Here is a 20,283-nt window from a genome sequence, read left to right as displayed (position 1 = left end):
CACGTTGCCTACCTCTGTGCTCGAGACACTCTTACGAAGAAAGGACACTCTGTACACACTCATGCATCCTTTGCCCATTAGATCTGTTGAGGAATGTTATACCTTTGTGGCTGGACTACTGCAATCTGTGCTGCCCTTGAAGAACGTCTTAAACACAGAGCACAACATGGTGGCCAATCCCATCGCACAGGAGTGGGAAACATCGATTGTTAGGCACATCTTTAAACCGACACTCCTGCAACTGCCTCGCCTTTCTGTTCTTTTCTGGACATGACTCTGGAGTAGAATGTATGCTGAGGCCCCTTTCATTTGGTAGGTGTGCCAGTACTTTTTAGACATGCAATGAATGCTCTGAGGTCACGTGTTAAAGAATACAGTGCAGTATCTGCCATGTTAATAATAGAATCAAGTGTCATGCACCAGTGCACCAGAGGGAAGTGTCATATACCAGTAAACTGTATGTGCACCTTTGCAGCTGTGCAGTTGTAAAAATACACCGTGTGGTTATTCACAGTTGCCCGGCTGTGCAGGTCCACAATGAAAAATAGCCTCAAAAAATAAAACGATGTATTTCCTGCCTGCAAATCCCATCAAAATCCTTGTGAGGAAAGAGCAGGGGGGATGAGGAGGAAGATGTGGGTGGGGCGGGGGAGAAGTGGTGGGGTGATGCCATTTCAATTCCCGTTTTTAATGTCTGGTAGCGGCATGCACGCCTTTGCAGCTGTGTAGGAATGCAGGTTTAAAAACCAGTTTTGTGGGCATTCACAGTTGTGCAGTGAAAAATAGCTTTTTAAAAATTATGGCTTCCCTGCCCACAAATCCCATCAAAATCCCATCAAAATCTGAGGACAGAGCAGGGAAGGGAAGAATGAGGAGGAGAAAGACATGGAAGGAAGAGGGAGGGGGGAGGTGGGGGGGTTGCAAAAAGCCACCCCACCGGTAAGAGTTATAATATCGCTAGACTGGAACACACATGACTTGGTAGTGCAGGTAACAACAATCTCTGAAACAGTTACCATAAAAGTAGTACGGAAAAACAGTATTGAGGGAGAAACAGCATCAGGACAAAGGGTTGAGGAATGCATCGTTTGCTGTGCAAATGAGCCAGATGTTAAAGTACTGAGATAAAATGCTAGTATAGACTGGCTCTGCGTGCAGATTTTAATTTATACAGCCTCAACAATTTGAGCTGCACAGCCTAGAGACAATGCCTTTTCCCTGCTTTTCCCCAACTCATCCTCCATGTCATAAAACCCATGGGAAGGGGGCCCTCTCTGTCAAAACATTCTTGCTGTAGATCCCACTGTGGGATCCTGCAGAGAGGAACATTCCGTGTTTGGTCTAAAATAGGGGTGGGCATCTCGTGACCCCCCAGATGTTTTGGCCTACAACTCCCATCAACCCCAGCCAATGGTGAGGGATGATAGGAGTTTTAGGCCAAAACATCTGGAGGGGCACAGGTTGCCCACCCCTGCCCTGCAACTTTGGAACTTCCTCCCCTGGAGATCCCACAACATCAGAACCTGAACATGGAGCAGATGTATGGTAAGACTTTTTGTTCGGTGTGGACTGAGGCAGGGGAGAATAGGCAGACTAGGGGAAATATGGACTACAAGCTATTATTTGGTTTTTCCTTCAGGAATGGAAATGCAATTTTCATGTCTCTGCAAAGATGGGAAGAGAAAGTAATTCCTTAGTCAATGACTTTGCAGGAGGCCATCATAGCCTAAGGCGCCCCCATATCTGGATATGGAGGGGTGTTGTATCTTTCTCCTGGTTCCTTGGAAAAAGCAGCAACTTCTGTCTGACTCATGCTTGGCTCATGTTTCAAACTTTCAGAACTTCTACCGACAGAATCTGGGCCAAAAATTCTTCAGGCAAAGCATCTGGTCTTTGCTTGGGGCATTTGTCAGACGAAGAGGGCGCTGGAGCCTCTGAGGGTTTGCAGCCTGCGGGCTTGCTAATATTACTGCACTTGGGAGGGGGGCATAGCTTGGTGGTAGAACCCCTCTTTGGTAGAACCCCGGCTTCTCCAGGTCGGGCTAGGAAAGAATCCTGCCTGCAACCCTGGAGAGCCTCTGCCAGTCAATGCCAATAACACTGGGCTGGGTGGACTGACTCAGCACAAGGCAGCTTCCGATGTTCCTGTGTCTCTTCCCCCACCCCACTGCCACCCCTACCCGAGTAATGCGGGTTTACAGAGCCCCAGGCTCCCTTTGCCACTAATTTTAGGGAGCATTTGGTCAATATAATCAATGTCTCTGGAGGAGAGGAGAATTCCATCTTCTCCAAAGGATGGAGTGCTTTGCCGACTCCTCGAGAAGCAGTTGTCGTACTAGAAAGACTTTTAGGTCTGTGTTGAATCCCCCATTTCAAGAGAAAGTGAAAGAATGTGTGATGCAACTCCCAGACACATCCTACCGGGACCCTTTTCAGTCCGGCTTCTGGCCTCATTATGGGACAGAAACAGCATCATGGAACATAGACTGAATTCAAGGAGACAGTTTTGACCTTAAAACACCTCCATGGTCCAAGGATTCACGTACCTTAGGGACCGTCATTCTTTGTCATAACCATCACGCCAGCTGCTTTCTTTGAATGAGGCCCCGCTTCACCTTCCATCCATTAAGGGAAGAGTTAGAACTGTAGACATCAAAAGCACCAGGGCCTTGACTGTGGCGGCCCCTAGGCTGTGGGATCATCTCGAGGTGTGGCTCCTTACTGCTCTTTGAGAAAAGCTGTAAGACAGCCTCCCACAACTTGGTGCCCTCCAGGTGTTGTTGTTGTTCAGTCGTTCAGTCGTGTCCGACTATTCATGACCCCATGGACCATAGCATGCCAGGCCTTTCTGTCCTCCGCTCTCTCCCGGAGTGTGCTCAAGTTCATATTCATTGCATCGGTGATGCTATCTAGCCATCTCATCCTCTGCTGTCCCCCTCTCCTTTTGCCTTCAATCTTTCCCAGCATCAGGGACTTTTCCAGGGAGTTTTCTCTTCGCATTAGGTGGCCAAAATATTTGAGCTTCAGCTTCAGTATCTGTCCTTCCAATGAGCACTCAGGGTTGATTTCCTTTAGGATTGACTGATCTGACCTCCTTGCAGTCCAGGAGCCTCGTCAGAGTCTTCTCCAGCACCACAGTTCGAAAGCATCAATTCTTCGGCGCTCAGCCTTCCTTATAGTCCAGCTCTCACAGCCATACATTCCTACTGGGAAAACCATAGCTTTGATTATATGGACCTTTGTCGGCAAGGTGATGTCTCTGCTTCTTACTATGCTGTCTATGCTGTATTCATATTGCCAATGAATATGAATGTGCAAAAGGCAGATTTTCATATAACAGATTAATAGATTTTCACCAAAGTTCACATAGGGGATTTCCAACTTCCATTAATAAAAATCTGCATAAAGGTTTTGAATTTTCAAAATCTGGGAAGTACTTCCCCTTCAAAAATCCCAGTCATTAATTGAACATATGCAAGCAAGATTAATATATGTGAGAAACATTCTTCCATCTTTCCTCTTTCATGGAAGCTTGCATTTAAGATTTGGTACCTAAATAACATAAATGACTCATAAAGGCCGTCTGAACCATAACTACCTTTCGTTGCCTTGCCAAGAAATGCCTTAAGAAAATTACAGACTTTGTATTATTTTGCTCGAGAGACTAACTGCAATAAGACTTACATAAATGCTAATACAGGCCAGCCTCTTTAATCTTGGCATAATAGCTTTCCTCCCAAGGCGCAAGCATCTTTTAATTTCATGGCTACAGTCACCATCTGCGGTGATCTTGGAGCCCAAGAAAATAAAATCTGTCACTGCTTCCATTTCTTCCCCTTCTATATGCCAGGAAGTGATGGGGCCAGATGCCATGATCTTCGTTTTTTTAATGTTGAGTTTCAAACCAGCTTTTGCACTCTCCACTTTCACCCTCAGCAAGAGGCTTTTTAGATCCTCTTCGCTTTCTGCCATTAGGGTGGTATCGTCTGCGTATCTGAGGTTGTTGATAATTCTCCTGGGAATCTTAATTCCGACCTGTGATTCATCCAACCCGGTATTTCTCATGATGTACTCTGCATATAAGTTAAATAAGCAGGGCGACAATATGCAGCCTTGTTGTACTTCCCAATTTTGAACCAATTGGTTGTTCCATGTCTGGTTCTTACTGTTGCTTCTTGACCCTCGTACAGGTTTCTCAGGAGACAGGTAAGGTGGTCTGGTACTCCCATCTCTTTCAGAATTTGCCAGAGTTTGTTGTGATCCACACAATCAAAGGCTTTAGCGTAGTCAATGAAGCAGAAATAGACGTTTTTCTGGAATTCTCTTGCTTTCTCCATGATCCAGCGAATGTTGGTGATTTGATTTCTAGTTCCTCTGCCTCTTCAGAACCCAGCTTGTACTTCCAGTAGTTCTCGGTTCACATACTGCTGAAGCCTAGCTTGTAGGATTTTGAGCATCACCTTGCTGATATGTGAAATGAGCGCAATTGTACGGTAGTTTGAACACTCTTTGGCATTGCCCTTCTTTGGAACTGGAATGTAAACTGACCTTTTCCAGTCTTGTGGCCACTGTTGAGTGTTCCAAATTTGTTGGCATATTGAGTGCAGCACTTGAACAGCATCATCTTTTAGGATTTTAAATAGCTCAGCTGGAATACTGTCATCTCCGCTAGCTTTGTTGTTACTAATGCTTCCTAAGGCCCACTTGACTTCACTCTCGAGGATGTCCGGCTCAAGTTCAGTGACCGCACTATCATGGCTTTTAGGAACATTCAGATCTTTCCTGTATAGTTCTTCTGTGTATTCTTTCCACCTCTTCTTAATCTCATCTGCTTCTGTTAGGTCCCTGCCTTCTTTGTCCTTTATCATGCCCGTCATTGCACAAAATGTTCCCTTGATATCTCAGATTTTCTTGAAAAGATCTCTAGTCTTTCCCATTCTATTGTTTTCCTCGATTTCTTTGCATTGTTCATTTAAGAAGGCCTTCTTGTCTCTCCTTGCTCTTCTCTGGAATTCTGCATTCAGTTGGATATATCTTCCCCCTTCTCCCTTGCTCTTCGCTTCCCTTCTTTCCTCAGCTACTCGTAAAGCCTCATCAGACAGCCACTTTGCTTTCTTGCATTTCTTTTTCTTTGGGATGGATTGAGTTGCTGCCTCCTGAACAATGTTACGGACCTCCGTCCATAGTTCCTCAGGCACTCTGTCTATCAGGTCTAATCCCTTAAAGGTATTCCTCATGTCCCCTGTATATTCATAAGGGATATGATTTAGTTCATACCTGAATGGTTTAGTGGTTTTCCCTAAGTTCTTCAATTTCAGCCAAAATTTTGCAACAAGAAGCTGAGATCTGAGCCACAGTCAGCTCCAGGTCTTGTTTTTACTGACTGTATAGAGCTTCTCCATCTTTGACTGCAAAGGACATAATCAATCTGATTTTGATATTGTCCATCTGGTGATGTCCATGTGTAGCGTCGCCTCCTGTGCTGTTGGAAAAGAGTGTTTGCTATGATCAGCATGTTCTCTTGGCAAAACTCTATTAGCCTTTGTCCTGCTTCATTTTGTACACCAAGGCCATGCTTCATTTTGTACACCAAGGCCATGCTTGCCTGTTATCCCAGTGATTTCTGGACTTCCTACTTTAGCATTCCAATCCCCTATGATGAAAAGGACATCTTTTTTTGGTGTTAGTTCTAGAAGGTGTTGTAGGCCTTCATAGAACCGATCAACCAATGGGGGATATGTGGCTCAACAACACTACAAGCGAGAAAGATCTTGGAATTGTTGTCGATCACAAGCTGAATATGAGCCAACAATGTGATGTGGCTGCAAAAAAGGCCAATGCTCTTTTGGGCTGCATTAATAGAAGCATAGCTTCCAAATCCCGGGAAGTACTAGTTCCCCTCTATTCAGCACTGGTTAGGCCTCATCTGGAGTACTGTGTCCAGTTCTGGGCACCACACTTTAAGAAGGATGCAGACAAACTGGAGAGGGTTCAGAGGAGGGCAACAAAGATGATCAGGGGACTGGAAACAAAGTCCTATGAAGAGAGACTGAAAGAACTGGGCATGTTTAGCATGAGAAGAGAAGACTGAGGGGAGATAGGATAGCGCTCTTCAAGTACTTGACAGGTTGTCACGTGGGGAAGGCCAGGATCTCTTCTTGATCATCCCAGAGTGCAGGACACGGAATAATGGGCTCAAGTGACAGGAAGCCAGATTCCGTCTGAACATCAGGAAAAACTTCCTGACTGTTAGAGCAATACGACAATGGAACCAATTACCCAGGGAGGTAGTGGGCTCTCCCACACTGGAGGCATTCAAGACGAGGCTGGACAGCCATCTGTCAGGGATGCTCTGACTTGGATTCCTGCATTAAGCAGGGGTTTGGACTCGATGGCCTTGTAGGCCCCTTCCACCCCTACTATTCTATGATTCTATGATTCTATAACCTCAGCTTCTTCGGCCTCAGTGGTTGGGGCATAGACTTGAATTACTGTGATGTTGAATGGTTTGCCTTGGATTTGTACTGAGATCATTCTGTCGTTTTTGAGATTGTACCCCAGTACTGCTTTCCCCACCCTTTTGTTGACTATGAGTGCTACTCCATTTCTTCTAAGGGATTCTTGCCCACAGTAGTACATATAATGGTCACCTGTATTAAATTCGCCCATGCTTGTCCATTTTAGTTCGCTGATTCCCAAGATGTCGACGTTCAGTCTTGCCATCTCATGTTTGACCGCCTCCAGCTTACCTTGATTCATTGATCTGACATTCCAGGTTCCTAAACAATATTGTTCTTTACAGCATCGGACTTTCTTTTCACCACCTGACACATCCACAGTTGAGTGTCCTTTTGGCTTTGGCCCAGCTGCTTCACTCTTTCTGGCGCTACTTGGAAATTCCCTCTGCTCTTCCCCAGTAGTATACTGGACACCTTCCGACCTGAGGGGCCCATCTTCCGGCGTCATATCTTTTAGCCATGTGATACGTTCCATGGGGTTTTCTTGGCAAGAATACTGGAGTGGGTTGCCATTTCCTTCTCCAGTGGACCACATTTTGTCAGAACTCTCTGCCATGACCTGTCCGTCTTGGGTGGCCCTGCACGGCATAGCTTATGGCTTCACTGAGTTACGTAAGCTCCTTCGCCACAACAAGGCAGTGATCCATGAAGGGGCCCTCCATGCGTATTAGACTGCAACTCCCATCATTCCGAGCCAGCATTGCTACTGGCAGAGAATGATGGGAATTGCAGGCCAACACATGTGGAGGTCACCGGGTTGGGGAAGGCATTTAATTAAAAAAATGGCGTTTGTATAGCTGATTAGGCATTTTTGACAGGTGATTTTGGAACTCATGGATGCCATTCTCTGTTTTTGTTGTTCGCATCTTTTAAAGTATCTTCGTCTTCTGTCTTCCGCGTAAGCCGCAGAACACCGGACACGACTGCGGTAGGCAAGACTCGGTGCCACCCCCCGCTGGACGAGCGCCGCCACCGCCTCCAGAGCTTATCCCGGCCGCGGGGCGCAGGGAGGGGCCCGCCTCTGGGTCGGGCCAGCCACGTTTCTGTTCCCCTTATTGCGAGGCTCGCAAGGCGTTTCTCTTAGTGGCCGCATATTTCCCCCTCGGCCGGTCCCGCTCTTGTTCCGGGCTCCTTTGGCGGCGCGTTTCAGCACCGCGTTACTGGCGGCGCGGCGCGGTGCAGAGCGCAGCGATGCCGCTTCTGTTCCTGGGGGCGGCGCTGCTCCTGCTGCGGGGCGCGGGGTCCCTTGGAGAGTGCAGCGGTGAGTCACTGGCTTCATGCTGCTTTGCTGTGTTACCGCTGCCAGGGAGGGGAAAGGCGCCTGTGGGGCGCTTCCGTCCCGGCTGCCAGGACAACCTCACCGGCCCGGGTCCCAAGAGCCCGGCCCCGACCCCTGTCCCGCCTCCCAAGCATCTGTGGCTGGAAGCCCCGGTCCGCCCCAGCGTCCTAAAGCGCCCCGAAGGGAAAGTGTCCTCCGCCAGTACTCCCACCCCTCAGGGGCATCGTGCGCGGTATGCCCACCTAGGCGCGGGCTCTGGATCTTTTTTGAGCTGTGCCCCGGATCTTTTGAGCTGTCCTAACTGCCATTTTTTAAAAACATTTTCCCATTGACTTGCATTGGAAAACAAAAACGGCCATATCTTTTTAGTTTGTAGGATAAATATATGAAATTTGGAGTCTTGGTAGCCCCCATGGAACTGACTGAATCTGCCAAATATCAGGCAGTTAGGTCCAGTGGTGTTTATGCTTGTTGTTGTTCAGTCGTTCAGTCGTGTCCGACTCTTCGTGACCCCACGGACCACAGCACGCCAGGCCTCCCTGTCCTGCGCTCTCTCCCGGAGCGTGCTCAAGTTCATATTCATTGCATCCGTGATGCTATCTAGCCATCTCATCCTCTCCCGTCCCCTTCTCCTTTTCCTTCAGTCTCTCCCAGCATCAGGGTCTTTTCCAGTGACTTTTCTCTTCGCATTAGGTGGCCAAAATATTTCAGCTTCAGCTTCAGTATCTGTCCTTCCAAAGAGCACTCAGGGTTGATTTCCTTTAGGATGGACTGATTTGACCTCCTTGCAGTCCAGGGGACTCATCAGAGTCTTCTCCAGCACCACAGTTCGAAAGCATCAATTCTTCGGCGCTCAGCCTTCCTTATAGTCCAGCTCTCACAGCCATACGTTACTACTGGGAAAACCATAGCTTTGATTAGACGGACCTTTGTCGGCAAGGTGATGTCTCTGCTTCTTACTATGCTGTCTAGGTTTGCCATAGCTTTCCTCCCCAGGAGCAAGCGTCTTTTAATTGCTAGTCACTGGTAAAATTTGCTATTTTCAAGAAAATCTGTGAAAGCAAAGAGCTATATTTTTTGTGTGCTTCCACATACATGCATGGAATTTTGGGACTGGCCAGCCCCCATAGAGATGACTGAGCCTGCTAAATTTCAGACAGTTAGGCCTAGTGGCTTTTGTGCTAACCACAGGTAAAATTTGCTCTTTCCAAGAAAATGTGTCAAAGCAAAGAGATATAATTTCTTTGTTCTACCACATAAGTGTATAGAATTTGGAAAGCTGGCAGCCCCCATGGAGCTGATGGAACTCGCCAAATTTCAGGCAGTTAAGTCCAGTGACTTTTGTGCTAGTCACAGGTAAAGTTTGCTTTTTCCAATAAAATGTGTCAAAGCAAAGGGCTATATTTTTTGTGTGCTTCCACATAAGTGCATGGCATTTGGACACCTGGAAGCCTGTATAGAGATGACTGAGCCTGCCAAATTTCAAACAGTTAGGTCCAGTGGCTTTTGCGCTAGCCATGCATAAAGTTTCCTTTTCTCAAAGTCTAAAACAAAAAGCAAAAACTGTCAAGTCACCCAGGGGATTAGAGATCCTAATCAGAAGGTGTTTAAGGTGTCCACTAGGAAGTCACTATCCCTAATCTCTGGTGTAGGGTTTTTTTGAGGTGCAAAAAACTTATCTCCCCCTACTTTTCTTTTCTGCTCTTACATGCCCATTGTTGTGAGCTTGCCTGCAATGAAATTTTGAAGAAGGGGAAGGAAGGGAAGAAAGAGCTCCATGTGAAATACTGGTATTTCACACAGCATCAGATTTTACTGCCCGGAACTGGAAACTTTGGATTCTGCAGAAGTTTAGTAGCATCAGTACAGCAAAGGATCCAATCAGCCTCCACAAACTTCTTTCTCCCCCTCCGCTTTAATTTCTCCGAAATAGCTGCAGGACTCAAATCCCAAAGGGAGGGTTAGGACTATGTGGCATCATGATCAAGAAACTACTGGGGCTTTTAAATAGGTTCTATAGTTTTAAAAAAGCTAGAAAAAGCCCTCCGCCATCTCACCTCATAAAGTTCATTTAAGTACGTGCAATCCTTACAAACCCTCCACAGCCTCCTACATTCCTCTGAAGTACCACCTCTCTGAAAGGAGCCACTTGGCTTAGGGAATTCTGTCTATCCTCCCCCCCCCCCTGCTTCCCATTTCCAATCACCATTCTTCTTTTCTTCTTCCCTGCCCTATCCTGTTCTTTCTTTCTCTTCTTTATTCCACCCAGAGGGTATCTTGGGGAATTCTTAAAGAGAATTCTCTTCAGCGGGCAAGAGAAGTTCTGAACTGTATTTGACTTTATACAAACAGACAAGAGGGCTGGTTTTTCTCCTCCTCCTCACTCAAGGCTTTGAGAAAGGTGGGTTCACGTGGTTGCAGAGAAACAGATCTGGGGCTGTTTTGTCTGTCAGTTGCCCTTATCCAGCAATAGGAAGGGCTGTAGCTCAGTGGTAGAGCACATGCTTGGCATGCACAGGGTCCCAGGTTCAATCCCCAGCATCTCCAGGCAGGGCTAGGAAAGAATCCTGCCTGAAACCCTGCAGAGCCGCTGCTGCCAGTCAGTGTCAACAATACTGCGCTAGATGGACCCAGGGCGTGACTCAGTACACGGCAGCTTCCTGTGTTCCTCTGAACATAAAGCTTTAATAAAAAAATAGGAGTTTTGGGTTTGTTTTTTAAGTGGAGTGGAGATAAATATTGCTAATTTATGCAATCCTATGTATGCCTACTGAGAAGTCCCATTATGTTTAATGAGGCTTACCCTCAGGAAAGTGTGCATAGGATTCCGGCACAAGTTACTTTTGCCGGGAGGTTTGCACCTTGATGTTCTGTGTGTTTACTCAGAAATAAGTCCTGGGTGGTGAGCATGGCACGGCAGGCTTAATACAGTGCTTACCCAATTCAGTCTAATGAATTGACTACCCTTTCAGCTCAGTCCTATCTATGCATGTTTTGTCATTTGTGGGTTTGGGGTTTTTTTTTTGCATGAACTTTAGCATCAGTGGTGAGGGAAAGGCACTTAGTACATGCTCAGAGTTTCTCCATAACTGAGCCCTAGTTTTGAAAACAGACTCATTGGCTGAATCCTGGTGAAGTCTTGGCACAAATGAAGTTATGGGGAGGAAGATACAATGAGAGCTTGTGCATAACAAGGAGGACATAGAGAGGAGTTGCACAAAGCAAGACATCTGTTTTTATGAACAGTTGCTGGAGGATGGTAGGATGAGGAGGGATGGTTGCATGGAGGGGAATAGAATTGGTAGGGGGAGAATGCAAATGCTCAGTGGTGAAAGAAGAACATTCTGCACATGCTCAGAGACAATCTCTATCAATCTCTATTAAAGAACATAAGAGCCGTGCTGCATCAAACCAAGGTCTGTCTAGTCCAGTGTTCTGTACACACAGTGGCCAACCAGATGCCCATTGGAAACCCACAAGCAGGACATGAGAGCAATAGCACCTTCCCACCCATGTTCCCCTGCTGCTAACATTGGTGAAATATAAATAAATTCTAGTCGTTCTAAATTAGAATGCATGTATATCCTTCAGAAACTTTGCAGGTTTCTTGCCTGGGGGGCACCTCTAATTACCTGCGCATTTTCTTACAAATTTACCCAAAAACTATTGGGGAAGGGGTGAATAGAAGGGAAAGCAAATCACTCCCTCCCCGAAACTGGACAACTCCCCTTCCATGTGAACTCCTGCACCTATCCATCTGAAACTTTGCTGGTTTCTTACTTAGGGGCAACTGTAGGCTGTCTGTAACTTTCAGGACAATGGTCTACAAGGAACATAGGGAGATAAGTATGTCCTCTTTTGGAGACCTCAAAATGTCAAGGCCACCCTTGCACAAAAACCCTTGTGGCTATCAATCTGAAATTTGGCAGACATGATCTCCTCTGATGGGGCAATGAATCCTGAAATTTTTATCCAATTATTCCAAGGAATTAAAACGTTATTGGCAGTTCCCTTTAAAAGAAAATCAAAATATAAACCCTGCACTTATTTTTCTGACATTGGGCAGGTGTGTAATCCCCTTCTAGGGGGCTACCATGTCTGAAGTTAACATCCAGTTCAGACCAAGAGAAAAAAGTCACAGGGTTGTTGTTTTTTCTAATTTCCCATGGTAGTCAACAGGAAGCATAAAGACTCATTTTTCTAAACCTTGACTCAGGTTTGGTGCCGAGCTGAAGTGGTCCGACTACAAATTGGCCAGAGCAGAAGTGGGATGTTTTCCAAAATGCTGAATCGGGGTCTGAGTTGAAATGGGGTGGGGGGTCAGTACACACTTCGTATGTATGTATGTATGTATGTAATCTATACACACACACAAGCACACTGCATGGACGTACCACACACACACACACACACACACATATATATTAGATGTGCGCTTAGACTCGTGTGTGTGTGTGTGTGTGTGTGTGTGTATATATATATATATATATATATATATATGCAAATTTGTGTTATGGGCCTGTGCCCCAGATCTTTTAAGACCCTAGCAACGCCCCTGCCACCCCTTAGAAAAAAGCCTTGCCGACCTAACCTGGCAAACGTGGATACGTCACAGGATGAGAAGCCTACCCCTGCCCGATGGGGGGATCAGGCCCTTGTTGGAAATGCGGCCCAGGGAGGCAACCCACTGGGTGGGCTGGTTCCTCCTGTAGCGACAGCATTACAGCGGTCCAAACGCAAATCATATGCATTAAAGATTGGGACCCGACTCAGTCTTACATGCGAATGAGCGTGGACCCAGCGGGGACGGACGGGGAGGGATCGATGCAGGGTATGCCTCAGCCAGGGACGGGACGGCCAGGGTCATAGCCAGATGGCCAGGGCGCCCATGCTCGGGGCGGGGAGGGCCAGAGCCAGGGCGGCCAGACCATGCGCATGGACCGGCGGCTGGTCTGCCAGGCTGGCAACACCTTCCTGGGCTTCACCACCCCCTGGTCCTGATGTATTCCTGCTGATCTGGACCCAGCCCCTGTTCCTGGCTGCTTTCACGCCCACTGAGCACTAACCCCACTGCTCTATGTATCTGCTGAAAGGGCTTCATAATTAAAATAAAATATTGTAAATAAATAATCTGGAAGCAAGCCGAGCACTGGCGAGCCAGATGCAGGGAGGGAGAGCTGTTTTTTCTTTAGTAACCATTTTCAGAGGGTGGCCATGTTAGTCTGATTTTCAAAGGGTGGCCATGTTAGTCTAGCGTAGCAAAACCAACAGAGTCATGCGGCTCCTTAAAGACCAACACATTTCTTCTGGCAGAAGCTTTTCTGGACTGCAGCCCCCTTCATCGGACGCCTGGAATGTTATAGAAAAGGTTTCAAGTTTATATACGGTACAGCGGGTGTGGGGGAAGTCTTGCAACTCCCAGAATGGCTGGGAGTTGTAGGACTTTTTCCTGTCTAAACGTGCCCAGGATTGCACCCGTAGTGATCCAGTGTATCCAGCTGTATTCCAGTTTAGTAGGCTATTTCAGTATTTTTGTGGATTCTCTTCTTCCTTATCGTTTGCTCTGATGGTAAATTGCTTTGGAAGTTATTTCATAGAAAGGGATATAGAGGCATTCTAAGCAAACTTAACTAAACAGAAAAGATATTCCTTGTGCCTAAGGAGAGCACACCTTAGAACTCATTCAAAAATCTGTCCATTTGCCACCTCTTAAGGATATGCAAAATTAGCCACCTGGGGCAACCCCTCACCCCCTTTTTAGCGCCCTTTGCAGATCTAAAGTCACTTCAGGACCATAAAATGTATTTAGTTTGCTCATAAAAAATATATTAACCTGTTTTATGATTTGCTCATAAAAGTATCATGAAATGAATTAAGGTTTGCTCATAAAAATTACCATGTCTGGTATATTACATTTAAAAGTATAATTTATTCAGACAATAATTATACATTTATTAATTGAGTTGACTTAACTATTTTTTTATTTTTGTTACAAATAGAGCTATAGGTTCTATAGCTCTATATAGAGCTATATATATATAGCTGCCAAACAGCAGGAAAACATTAGGGGTATGCTACCCAGATTCAGCCTTTAAGCCCAGAGAACCAGCATTATGGGAGTAAACAAGCAATCCACTTTCTTCACTGCGAAGAATGCTTGGGCTCACAACGTTTTTTGCTTGAGTTGTGAGTCAGGCACTGTACAGCAGAACAATGAAAGGGTCCCTGCCCCAAACGGCTTCTAAAACAAACCTGTCAGGAAAGAGGAATCTGGCCCCAGGAACCTCCAAATTTGGCCCTCCCCTTGGCAATGCCAAGGAAATCCATGTAGAGACACCCCTCAGGCCCCCTTCCGGTATCAGACAATGTGCACCCCTTCCGGTGCAAATTCTGTCCCCGCCCTCTCGCCTATGGGGCAGTTACGCTTCCCCAGGCACTCACCAGACAAGCCCCCTCCCCCAGGGCCAGCCCCAGACATTTTGCTGCCTGAGGCAGATCAAAGTCCTACTTTGACCTCAACCGCTGGGACGCCCACTTCAGCCCGGCCGAGTTCCAGATCCTGGTCAACAACTACAAACACATCCAGCCCAAGCGGCTGACGGTCACCCTGACCGACATCCAGTGCAAGCTCCTGACCACCACCGACCAGGGCACACATGTGGACGAGAATGGCATGGGCTCCCTGCACGTGCTAGTGGATGAGAAGAACGTGTTCCCCTATGTCATTGGCAACCTCCACCATGGCACCCTGCCCTCCTGGTCCTGGGAGGTGACTGTCCTGCCCTGGTACGCCTACACTGTCGGGCACTGGACCACCGCTGACAAAAACCCGGTGGAACCCTTCTACGTCCTGGAGATGCAGAACCACCCTCTGCTGTGCCCGGGGAGGGGGGAGTTCACCTTCCAGTACCTTTTTCCTGAGCACAAGGGCCAGAAGCTGTCCAGGCTGGCCAACTTCATCGGCCGAGAGGGAAACCCGCTCCTGGGCCAGGACGCCATGCGCTGGTCGGCCAGCCGGTACGCGGCCGGGCAGCAGGGCTTCGACCAGCCCCGCTTCGTGGAGATCAAGCCCCGGGACTGGAAGCACCAGTACAGGAATTATTTTCCCTCAGGGCCGGGCCTGCCACGGATTGACACCTCCTTGGTGGAGGCCGAGGAGATGGATGACGACACCGACGTGGAGGGGGCTGCTGAGCACGGGGTGGAGGCCGCTGTCCCCAACGTCATGCAGGAGACCTACATGGCCATGTTGGACATCTGGCCCGTACCCCCTATGCTGAACTCCGACTCTGGCCACTGCTAGCCCAACAAGTCCCTCATCCTCGACCCAGAGAAGAACGTGCCGGGCGAGGACCAGGACAACTGGGGTTGCATCGGGGCGGGCAACAAGCTGCCCTCGGATCACACCTACATGAATCATGAGGTCAACACTCGCGACAAGTACCAGGCCGAGTTCGAGCGGGCCTTCCGAGGCGCCACGCGTCTCCTGCCCAGGATGTGCTGGAACGATGGGCCATCTGGTCCAAAAACCCCCACATGGAGGAGCACCAGCACGGCGACATCAGCCACACCGGCGCCATGGCCTTCAGCCAGCCCCCGCCCCAGATCTTCGGCGAGATCCACCCACAGCCCACGCTGGTTGGCACCAACACCGCCATCAAGGCCGAGGCCGGCCTGGAGGGCTTCACCGTCAACGCCCACCTCAAGCAGGAGGCCCCCTGCATGGTCACCTACAGCATCGAGTGGGAGACCAAACCGGCCGACAAGTACACCTGCAACCCCTCGGAGCACCCCGCTACTTCACCCCCACCGAGAAGGGCCACCTCATCGAGAGCAGCTTCGGCAGCAGATGGAGCTACGAGATCGTACACTAGAGGCCGCTTGCATAGGCCGCCCACATGTTGATCACCCTCAGTTATTACCCTGTGCTTTTTCACCAGTAAAAAAATAGTTTATGCATTCACCACAGTCTATGACTTTTCTTCCCCCTGTCATATTTTGACTCAGCAACACATAGTTACCACCCCTTTTGATGCAAATGAGTCCTGTGGCTAGCCGTTTCCTCCTTCCAGTCCCTCCCTTTTTTCACTTTTATTTTAGTTTTATTTATTTAAAAACCTTAGATTCTTAAACTTTGCAAAACCTGCTCGACTAGGGGCAGTTGTGGGGCAGAAAAAATAACTGTGGGCAAGAGTAAGAACATAAGAAGAGCCACGCTGGACCAGACCAAGGGTCCATCTAGTCCAGCATTCTGTTCACACAGTGGCCAACCAGCTGTCGATCAGGAACCCACAAGCAGGACACGAGTGCAACAGCACCCTCCCGCCCATGTTCCCCATCATCTGGTGTACATAGGCTCACTGTCTCTGTTACTGGAGGTAGCACATAGCCATGAAGGCTAGTAGCCATTGATAGCCTTTTCCTCCAGGAATTTGTCCAACCCCCCTTTAAAGCCATCCAAATTGGTGGCCATCACATCCTGTGGTAGCGAATTCCATGGTTTACCTGTGCCCTATGTGAAGAAGCCCTTCCTTTTATCTGCCCTGATTCTCCAACCAGTCAGCTTCATAGGATGACCCCTTTGGGTTCTAGTATTTTGAGAGTGGGAGAAATATGTCTCCCTATCCACAGTCTCCACACCATGCATAGTTTTGTAGACCTCTTGCATGTCTCCCCTACCCTCCTTTTTTCCAGGCTCAACAATCCCAGCTGTTGCAACCTTCCCTCATAGGGGAGATGCTCCAGCCCCTTGATTATTTGAGTTGGCCCTTTCTGCACTTTTTCCAGCCCTACAATATCTTTTTTGAGATGTGGTGACCAGAACTGTACACAGTATTCCAAGTGTGGCCGCACCATAGATTTGTATAGGGGAAGTATGTTATTGGCAATTTTATTCTCAATTCCTTTCCCAATTATTCCAGACAAGGAGTTTGCTGCCTTTACAGCAGCCGCGAGCTTGGTTGACCCCTTCATCGAGCTGTCCACCACAGCCCCAAGATCTCTTTCCTGGTCCTTCACTGCTAGCTCAGATCCCATCAGGCAATACTTGAAGTTGGCTTTCACATGCCACTTTCAACCCTCTAAATTAGGGGTGGGTGGCATTCCCCACCCACCCCACTGAGGGTTGCATTCCCTCTTGGAAACCTTTGAGGGGGGCTGTCTTGGTGGCTGGGGCTGGAGACAGAACTGGGCGGGGCCAGACATACCCCACAGTCTATCTCTTGCTGCATGGTGGGGATTGGGGGGGGGAGCTGTTGCAGTATGGGGGGAGGATTAACCCCTCCCCAGTTGTGTACTTCCCCTCAATTGTCCCCCGTGTGACAATTAGGATTTTTTAAAAGCTTCCATTCTCAGCAATGGAAGATTTTAAAATAAAGTCTAATTGTTTTGTGGGGCGGGGGGCAGGCAAGAAGGGAAGGCTGTGGTCCACATAGGACAGCTCGCCAGTCCAGGCAAGGACAGTGGGCATGATTCCCCGCCCATGCATATTCATTGTACTATGTGAAGAGGGCTGACAAGACCGCAACAGGGTCGTCCACTGCTGTGTGCCAGCAAAGGTCCTCCTTCTCTGTTCCTAAAATATGCTTTGCTGGCTTATTGGTCCATCTAGTGGTGAGAGCTGGTGTAGCATAAGTATTTATTTGTATTTTATTTATTAAAACATTTGTGAATTAATTGCCTTTCTGCCCAAAAGGGTCCCCAGGGCAATATATAAACAATCTCATAACAAAACAATCACATTAAGAACAACACAAATGATTAATATGTCCACAGAGGAATAAAACCATTAAAAACCTATAAAAAGCTGACCTAACACAACAGTATTTACAACACACCTAAAGCTAGGCAAAGATGGGACAAATCTGATCTCCATAGGGAGGGAGTCCTGTATTTGGGGGTTGCCCCTGAAAAGGCCCTGTCCCCACTAACCCAACTCGCTTGGTGGAGACATAGAACAAGGCCTCTGAAGAAGATAATAAATTATGGTGGGGTTCATGCAGGAGGCGACGGTCCTTGTGGCCCCAAACCATTTACAGCTTTATAGGTAAGAACCAACACCTTGAATTTAGCCTTTTGTTTTTGTTAGCTCAGTTTGGGGGGCTTTTCTAGCAGGGATCTGATCCTCCAAATGGAAGATAACACTCCAGGGCGTAAGATGTGGAGAGCACCGGCCATCCACTCTGCTTCTTTCCCTCTGGCACTCATTATTTTTAGAAGAAAACTGCAGCAGGGTTAAGATGAACTCATTGTCACTGCCCTGCGAGTGCGCACACAGCACAAAATATAATATTTTTTCCTCAAACAAATACACTCAATTAAAAAAATACAAAACTGCAAAAGCAGCAGCTAGAATCAGTAACATCCTGAAGAAGCCATAGAAAGCCAACTGTAAAATATTCTGGAACACCCAAGGAAATAAAGAAGAAAGGTCGAGATTGGCAGCAGGCAAGTTTCCTGGGGAAGCCATTCCAGATCCAAGACTCTACAAGTGAAACAGCCCTCTCTCTGATCGTCAGCTGCCTAGCCTCAGATGGTGCTGGTGGGGACCAGAGGAGGGACTCCAAAGGGGAACAAAGGGTTTGGGCAAGCTCATGTGGGAGCAGGTCGGCCTTCAGACAGCCCAGTTCCAAGCCATTTAGGGCTTTAGGTAGCATCCAGCACTTTGGATTATGCCTGGAAGCAGATCAACAGCCAGTGCAGCTGTTTAAGCACTGGGAATATACGCTCCCTGTAGTATAGCAGATAACAGTTGGCAGCTTAGCATCTGTGTTCTGTACTAACCAGTTTCTGAGAAAGCTTCAAGACATCCCCACACCCAACAAAATGCATAGTACAGTCTAGATCAGGGGTGCCCGACCTTTTTGGACCTGTGGACACATTTGGGAATTTGAGATACTGCTGTGGGCACTACCACAAAATGCCTATTCACTGGATCACCACTTTGGTGTCTCCTTTTTGCAGTCTATGGATCTTAAGCTGTGTCTTCTTCAGCAAAAACCTTTTGCTTCGTATCTATTGGACACCACAACGTCTTTTTAATAAGGGATTGTCTAATACAGCTAATTGCTGGCCATGCAATACAGCAAACGCTTCTTTTAAACATGTTTTGGCCATGTCCAGCAGTTGCTTCTTTTTGCAGGGAGGTTATTGCACAGAAAAATTTTGTACTGGAACAGTCTTTAATATTCACTGATGTACACTCTCTTTTAAATTATTTACCAGCTTCATGGAAATTAACAAATGGTCAGCGTAAATGGATTCTCTGCACACTTTTGACAGCTAAAAGACTGATTTTACAACATTGGAAGGGTAAAAACTCACCTCCCGTAATGCAATGGATTGAGGACCTTACAGTGTTTTGGATATTTGAACGGGTGGCATGCAGACGCCACCTTCAAATGGATACTTATTTGGATGTTTGGTCCACTTTTGTTGAAGCCCATGTATAACTTCTAGAAAGCTGTATGCATTTCATACAAATCCATGAATGTGTGTTTAAAAATGGGCAAAAAACTTTAGTGCCTGTGGGCCCCACGTTGGGGACCCCTGGCCTGGGGGGTACCAGAGCATCAGGAACTGTGATCAGGGGATCTCTGCCCAGGAGGGGTTGCAGCCTCAGCTGGTGAAAGGCACCTCGGATGGCACTTGGACTTCCCGTGACAGTTTGGATCCAGTGGCACTTCCAGAACAGCTTGAACACCACCTCCCCAGTCAGATGAATCACGTACCAACAGACCCTCTTTTTTGTCTGGGTTGAGTTTTTGTCTGGATTGGCCCTCATCCAGTCCCTTACTGATCCCAGATCTAGCAACTCCACTTCCTAACTTATATGCAGAGTACATCATGAGAAATGCCGGGTTGGATGAATCAGAGGTCGGAATTAAGATTGCCGGGAGAATTATCAACAACCTCCGATATGCAGACGATACCACCCTAATGGCAGAAAGCGAAGAGGATCTCAAGAGCCTCTTGTTGAGGGTGAAAGAGGAGAGTGCAAAAGCTGGTTTGAAACTCAACATTAAAAAAACTAAGATCATGTCATCTGGCCCTATCACTTCCTGGCATATAGAAGGGGAAGAAATGGAAGCAGTGACAGATTTTACTTTCTTGGGCTCCAAGATCACCGCAGACGGTGACTGTAGCCATGAAATTAAAAGACGCTTGCTCCTTGGGAGGAAAGCTATGGCAAACCTAGACAGCATAGTAAGAAGCAGAGACATCACCTTGCTGACAAAGGTCCGTCTAATCAAAGCTATGGTTTTCCCAGTAGTAATGTATGGCTGTGAGAGCTGGACTATAAGGAAGGCTGAGCGCCGAAGAATTGATGCTTTCGAACTGTGGTGCTGGAGAAGACTCTTACGAGTCCCCTGGACTGCAAGGAGGTCAAATCAGTCCATCCTAAAGGAAATCAACCCTGAGTGCTCATTGGAAGGACAGATAATGAAGCTGAAGCTCCAATATTTTGGCCACCTAATGCGAAGAGAA

The 20,283-nt window shown here is 47.5% G+C and overlaps 2 protein-coding genes and 1 long non-coding RNA gene across 3 annotated transcripts in view; all 3 read left to right on the top strand.

Moving 5' to 3' along the window:
• LOC146356295 (uncharacterized) overlaps positions 1–20,283 on the top strand; it is an 867,031-nt gene that overhangs the window by 242,219 nt on the left and 604,529 nt on the right. The window lies entirely within an intron of this gene.
• LOC146356313 (uncharacterized) overlaps positions 887–20,283 on the top strand; it is a 49,364-nt gene continuing 29,967 nt past the window's right edge. Inside the window, exons 1-2 of the mRNA XM_084831841.1 lie at positions 887–2,763; positions 7,170–7,250. The gene's annotated coding sequence lies outside the window, so the exon portion shown is untranslated. The remainder of the gene's footprint in view (positions 2,764–7,169; positions 7,251–20,283) is intronic.
• Positions 6,994–20,283, top strand: part of LOC146356312 (uncharacterized) — a 55,137-nt gene continuing 41,847 nt past the window's right edge. Inside the window, 1 exon segment of the mRNA XM_084831308.1 lies at positions 6,994–7,779. Within this exon segment, the coding sequence (XP_084687434.1) occupies positions 7,710–7,779 (70 nt within the window). The 5' untranslated portion in view covers positions 6,994–7,709.

Source organism: Heloderma suspectum, chromosome 2, assembly GCF_057233095.1.
Source record: "Heloderma suspectum isolate Gila_16-S chromosome 2, 16-S_ref, whole genome shotgun sequence".
In the NCBI taxonomy this organism is placed as follows: Eukaryota; Metazoa; Chordata; class Lepidosauria; order Squamata; family Helodermatidae; genus Heloderma; species Heloderma suspectum.
The sequence above is the reverse complement of the archived record's forward strand: the minus strand, read 5'-3'. Positions and strand labels throughout refer to the sequence as shown.